General features: G+C 48.6%; 1 protein-coding gene across 1 annotated transcript; it reads right to left on the bottom strand.

Moving 5' to 3' along the window:
- Positions 1-318: 318 nt before the first annotated feature.
- On the bottom strand, positions 319-5,256 carry ARHGAP36 (Rho GTPase activating protein 36). The gene is made up of 9 exons (XM_029930438.1): positions 5,110-5,256; positions 4,647-4,839; positions 4,363-4,418; positions 3,970-4,120; positions 3,366-3,514; positions 3,015-3,191; positions 2,716-2,813; positions 2,473-2,579; positions 319-1,594 (listed from the first exon to the last, which is right to left on the bottom strand). The coding sequence occupies exons 1-9, from the start codon at positions 5,254-5,256 to the stop codon at positions 1,506-1,508; spliced, it is 1,167 nt and encodes a 388-aa protein (XP_029786298.1). The 3' UTR covers positions 319-1,505.
- Between the last annotated feature and the right edge of the window lie 1,099 nt (positions 5,257-6,355).

Below are 6,355 nucleotides of genomic sequence, written 5' to 3'. Positions count from 1 at the left end.
AGGTCCATCCACTTTCCTACGAAGGGCCATATGTCATTCCCTCTCATGGCCATGTAGTACTCCATCATGTATATATACCACATCTTCTTGATCCATTCGTCAGGTGATGGACATTAGGGCTCCTTCCATGTTTTGGCTATTGTTGACATTGCTGCTATGAACATTGGGGTACATGTGCTCCTATGCATCAGCATTTCTGTCTCTCTTGTCACCCCCTCTCCTTTATCCCTCTTCCCTACCTCTCTTTCCCCTTCAGCTCCATTCAGACCTTCCCAACTCACCATCCCAATTTTCAAATAAACACACACACACACAGAGTAAGCCATGGATATGCTGCTGTCACAACACAGATGTTTATTAATGATTAAATGCCAGAGAAGTTTTAACAATCACAAATCTTTGAGTTCTGAGGTTGTTACCCATTGTGTGATCAATTTCTATCCCTCAATACAAGACACTCTTCATTCTATGGACTTTGGCAGTTGTTACCCCTCAATTCAGCTATAATTTTGGATGTCATACATAACCCATATCTGTGTGTTACCAGAACATGTCCCACAAATTTGTATCGTCCTGCATAGAGGAGCTACAGAGACGATAGGTAAGAACATTTGGAATCAGGTGACTTTAACTACTTGGAACTATGTGCCTCTACCTAACTAGCTGTTTTCCTGACATCAGGGTGTGAACCCCAGCTGTCTGTAAAACAGATCTAGGTAATAAAATCAAATTTCTCCTCTAACTTTTGACCCCAGAAGGCTAGTTAGGCTTACATTTGAGGTTTCCCTGTTAGCATGACCTAAGCAAAACTGCACAGAATTTTGGGGGTGGCTGCTTGATGAGCCATTGGTCTAATTAATTTGGAGGGGGGGGCAAAAATCCTGAGGTGGTGGAGTTGCTGCAGGGACATGGATATGAGTTGGTGTGACACGGTTTTAGCATTAATTGTTTGTCAGCTGTCAGTAGGCTGACCTAACATCCTAGCATGCCTCTTGAGGGCCTTTCCAATTGAGCTCTCGGGAGGAGGGAAGGAAAGTCAGGAAAAACATGCAATTCCCTTTTTGGGGGTAGGGAAAGCATCTTGAGATTTGTGAGCTTCTCCGGGACAAGGTGTTTACCACAAATGTCACATCAATTAAAGGACAGGCTGTAGTGTGGGAAAGCCAGGATCAGGGGTAAAAGAGAAAGGCAAGGTCACACCAGGGAGCCTGGGTGTGACACAGAAACATCTCTGCTTTTACTAGCTGAAGGGACCAAACATCCCCAGTGAAAGGGCTGACAGTGTGTTTGGAGTTCTCAGCCTGACCCGAGCATCAGGTGGAAATCCTTCTTACCCTCAGATCTTTACCCTCAACGTTTCCTCAATGTTTCCTGAAACATCTCAGGTATACCCCCACCCTTTTCCCCTGTCCGGCATCTGACAGAAGGAAAAACATCTAAGGAAAGAAGTAGCTGATGCCAGTTTTGGCCTCCTTCTCCTGGGGCACACGGAGCAATGGGCGGTCTTATTCCGGAATAGGGAGGCTATCCACTCCTTCCTCGTTGTCAAGGAAATAGGCAGTGCTGGGAGGCACATCTGGCTCCTCAGAGGAACCTGGAAAATAGTAACAGTGTTAACTCCTTATGTTTCTAGACTTCATAGTTTGCACAGCACCCAAGGGACTACGACCTAATTTTGCACTTCAAATACAATACGATGCAAGAAGTTAAGGTAGGAAAGATATCCCCATTTGACATGTTAAGAAAACTGCAGCCAAACCGTGGGAAGACAGACCTCTAAATCTAGGCCCCCTGTAGAAGGTGGTGGGGGTAGGGCTGTGTTAGAGAACAAAAAGAGTGAGACAGATACCCCATATTTACAGCAAATGTAAAATACCACCCAGCAGGTGGGGAGGAAGGCCACCTCCTAAGAACCACCACCACCCTACAACCAGCCTGACTTGTTTTACTAAGCAAATGAGTAACAAAGGTCAAGATTTTGGTTGTCTTCAAAATCTGGCCCTTCTTCGAGGTTGTGGTTTGGGTTTTCTCCAAGATTTGGGATATCTTGCATATCTGGGGCTCCTTCAGGGTCTGGGACCATATCAAAATATGGTATTTCTTCAAAATCTTGGATTTCCGTAAGTTCAGGATTTTCATCATCAGGGTCTAGAATATCTTCAAGGGGAGGAAGATCATCAAAATTCAGGGAATCATCATTGTCATTGTTGTCATCATCATCTACTTCTTCATCAAGTTCTGGTATGCCTTCGAGATGTGGACCTTGAATCTCAAGGTCATTTGGGATCTCAAGACCTTGAATTTCTCCAAAGACTACTCCTTTATTGAAATATTCAAATATTAGCTCTTTATGGCTTAACACACCTTCCTCATAAGATTCATCTTCCTCAAGGGGCTCAACTTCAGCAAGGACCTGGCCTTCAGGAAGGGCCTGACCTCCAGCAAGGGCCTGACCTCCAGCAGGGAACTGACCTTCATCAAAGGGGTTGTTCTGAGGAAGGATAGCAGCCCGGGCTTCAGCAGAAGTTTCCACAGGATCAGAAAGTAAAGCATCCTCTTCCATCTTTATGCGAGCACTCCTGAGTGGGAATGAATTTGAAAAAGCAAGTCAGTTTTCATACTTGGGTTGCCTAACATGATGGTGGTCTCAGATTGGAACCCACCATAGGAGATTCTGCTTCAGGTTAAGCTTAAACTATCCAAGAAAACACTCACTGGATCCTCCTCAAATTCCTGCGTCTGATAAAATCCAGGGCTTCAGGACTGGCTCTCCACACACGCTTAGCAACCTGTTTCTGAATGTGGGGAGGTACCTGAGGGTAAAATGAGCAGTGTTAGCCTTTATTACACAACATTTTTAAATTGATACTCCTCTCTCTCAAGTACCCAGGACTGAAGACATCATGACCGCTGATGCAGGAGGAATTTCTGGAAGATTTAGTGGCTGATTGGTTTGGCTACCCTCAGGGATGCCTTGTGAATAGGAAAGAAGTTTTTTCAAAAGCTCTCCTTACCTGGAAGAGGACATCCCAATTATCAATCATGGCACGAACCACATTGACAGAAGCAACATGGTGGTCAATCCCCAGTTTTGTTTTCCTGGACTCCCTCTTGGCAAATTTTCCTTTCTTCAGGAGAGCAGATCCAAACACCAGAGCCAAATTGTTGGAAGTCATACGGTTTCCTAAAATCTACAAAAAGGAAAATAGAAAGTGATCAACTCTGAGGCAGTAATGGAAATGACACAAATATGAATGTCTCCTTTTGTTCTTCTTTCCTTCTACTGTCTGTCTCTGTCTCTCTCTCATACACTCCCACACATGTTCCCTACTGCAGCTCTCACTACCCTTCTCCAGATGTTTTACCAACTGTCCGTCGATGCCAATGGAGTCCTCGCAGTTCTCAGTGATCTTATGCAGGGCCTTCAGCAGACGCTCCAAGGTATCACTGTGGCAGGGTGGCATCAGGTAAACCAGCAGCTGCAGGGCAGAAAGCTGATCCTGTGGCTTTAAACCTAGAAGAAAGAAAGCAGGGTCTGGCTCAGGGGGCTAGCCTTGACAGCAGCCTGATACCAAAAGAGATGTTATTATGCTTGAAAACTGAGGAAGGGCTATGGAGGAAGTACCCAGGCATCTTGTCTTTGCTCATTCCCAAAGCATTTGAGCTCAGGAACCTTAAAAGCAAGAAGTGCTCCCATCAAAAGCAGACCCCTTCTATAGAACATAGGGCCTTCTTTGTCATGGGAGGACACACATAGTTTCAAGAAATTCTAGAGAAATCTCCAAATAATAGACTTATAACGGACTATTAAGAGATACAAAGAAAGTAATCTGGATGGGTGTTTCCATCTTCAGATATTTACACTGTTTTAGTTCCCTGGGGCCCTGTAGCCAGAGCTCTGTCCCCATGCTGCCACACCCCCATATTATTTCCTCTCTTTGCCTGACAAGATAACAGCAGAAGACTCACTTGCTGTCAGGAGGAAGGACAGGTACAGATCATCTGGCAGCAGAGAGTCCTTCATGTCATGGAAAAACTCCTTGAGGAGTGCAGCCACATCATGCACATTCTGATTGTCATCCAGCACTACATCCAGACCCTGATCAAATTCTTCACGGAGCTAGAAAAAAATGGAGAAAAGACATGGACCTTCTGCTCTGCCCATCATATGTTCCCTCCTGGGATTTCCTTCCCTAAGTCTCAAGCTTCAGTGGAGGTGGCTGGCAATATGGTGTGCCTGAGGAGCTAGAAAGAAGCCTTGATACCCCCCACCAGGCATAAACTGCCCTCAGATCTGTGGGGGAGACCCCTCAAACCTTTTCTTCCCCACTCAAGGAACACAGGTGTAAACAGCCAGTTTACCTGACGCACTCTCTCCGCTGAGTGTTCCGAGGTGAAAATCCCCACTGTCCTTAAGCCTGAAAGAAAAGACCAGGGGATGCATATAAGTATCTCTGGTCCCCTTCCCTATGGCATTTCCCCTCTCTCCAACTGAGTACCAGTCCCAACTGGTGGCAGAGGAATGTTCGCATCCTTTCTCGGTGACCTCTTTTCTCTACCCATTTCTAGAACACAATTCTTTCCCTTTAATTGCCTCCTACCTTGATTAACCCATCATTTAATCCTTGGCCTTGAGGCCTCCTTACCATGTTTCTCAATGAAGCTGCAGCAAGCCTCAACAACCTGAGGAATTTGTTTAGCAATCGGATTGAGGCTCATTTTCCTTTTGGATCCCAGAAGTCGCTGGCCAATCGGAAAGGAAATCCTGGAAAGTTGCAGGGTCTGCAGCAGCAGGGCCCCATCCTCCAGTTCAGCCAGGCTGTCCACGGATATTGCACCCTGTAGAGGAAACCAGTCTGTCTTAAAGTGGGGGAGGAGGAGGGTCACTTCGAACCTTCCTGGGGAGGCGGAGGGTCACTTCGAACCTTCCTGGGGATTGTGTCACATTCATTACAGGAGACTTTCCGTGGGAAGCCAATTACGCCCACACCCACACTTGTTCTGTTCAGCTCGCCCTCCCTCTGAGAACACAGGCTTTGACCCTCCCACGTTGCATCGCTGGATGCCTCAGGGGTGGCCACTGTTTGGAACTTGAAGGTTTTAACTCACTCGACGCCCACGGCGAGTAAACTCCCTGGGCAAGGTGGGCTCATCCCGTCTGCGACTGAAACAGCGCCTGATCTGGCCAAACATCCTTTGCACCACGTTTCCCCGACGACGGCGCGAAGCCTGACCCGTGGATTCTTCAATCTGCATCGCGGATGTTAGTTCACGTTGCTTGCGGCGGGTAAACTCATTCAACAGCACCTCTTCCAGGCGAATACCAAACGTCTTGAGTGATGCGGCTGGAGAGCCAAGGAAAGAAAGAATGAGAAACGTCAACTCTCCGCAGTGTTTAAATCAGGAAGAACTGCATGGGCTGTAGCGCTCCTCTAAGCAACCGCCTGCCGCCCACCTCACCCCTCCAGACCCGCAGCGCCCCTCCCTGGGTGGGTGGGGGGTGGGAGTCAAAAAGCCCCTGCAGTGGTTTGGCGGAAGGACTCGGCTCCACTCAAACTACCCCGACGGGGCTCAAGGTCTCTGCCTTAGGTCCTGCCAGGAGGTGACAGCCTTGAAGCAATGAGAGGGGTTTCTTCTGGGAGACTGTCTGGGGTAAATCCATGGGGAAGGCTTAGGCAGATCTGCTGGAACTGCCCGGGTCTGCAGCGAGTGCGCCATTTCCTGAAATCATCCCTATGGGGTTGGGGGGAGGGGGTTGAGTGCCCCCAGAAGCCATGGGCTCCAGGAGCCAGGGTCGCCATACGGGGGGTGGGGGGCAACAGCCCATTTATTTCCTAAGAAAAGTACGAGAGCCCCTCACCCCTCGGCTGTCCTCTGAGAATCGAAAATCCGTTCTCCAAGGTGTTTGGACGGTCAATAGGTAGAGCTATGGAAAGAGAAAAAGAAAAGACACGCACACTCACACAAACAGGATTTGATAAATGACGACAACATCGCAATGCATTGATACGCGGGGTAGGAGGAGAGCAAACAGCTCCGTCCGGCCCGCTGAAAGTGTTTTACTTTGTCCCAGCCTCAGTTTCCCCGTTTGACAACAGGACCAATCTTATCTACCACCTTTGAGACTCCTAGAATTTAACCGAATCAGACGATCAGAGGCTTCTCGTGCGCAGCGCGCACCGTGTCACGCCCCAGCAGCAGCACCGCACCGGGCTTTAGACATCCGCTGCGGGCTTGGGGCGCCCGGACCGTGCAACAGGCTAGGGGAGGGGCTCCGCCTGCGCTGCGGCGGCAAGTAGGGGTCGCCAAGTTCCTGCGGGCGCGCTAGCGCCCGGGCTGCCGTCGGCTCACCGTG

Source organism: Suricata suricatta, chromosome X (genome assembly GCF_006229205.1).
Source record: "Suricata suricatta isolate VVHF042 chromosome X, meerkat_22Aug2017_6uvM2_HiC, whole genome shotgun sequence".
Taxonomy (NCBI): Eukaryota; Metazoa; Chordata; class Mammalia; order Carnivora; family Herpestidae; genus Suricata; species Suricata suricatta.
Note: the sequence above shows the minus strand (reverse complement) of the source record. Positions and strands in the feature narration are given on the sequence as shown.

What these genes read in the sequence shown, in the direction of transcription:
- ARHGAP36 (XM_029930438.1), bottom strand. Translation starts at nt 5,256, where the DNA reads ATGCAGATTGAAGAATCCACGGGTCAGGCTTCGCGCCGTCGTCGGGGA. An exon ending in TTGGCATCGACGGACAGTTG is followed by an intron (nt 3,192 to 3,365) that starts GTAAAACATCTG and finishes TCCTTTTTGTAG; the next exon opens with ATTTTAGGAAACCGTATGAC. An exon ending in AGGAATTTGAGGAGGATCCA is followed by an intron (nt 2,580 to 2,715) that starts GTGAGTGTTTTC and finishes ATTCCCACTCAG; the next exon opens with GAGTGCTCGCATAAAGATGG.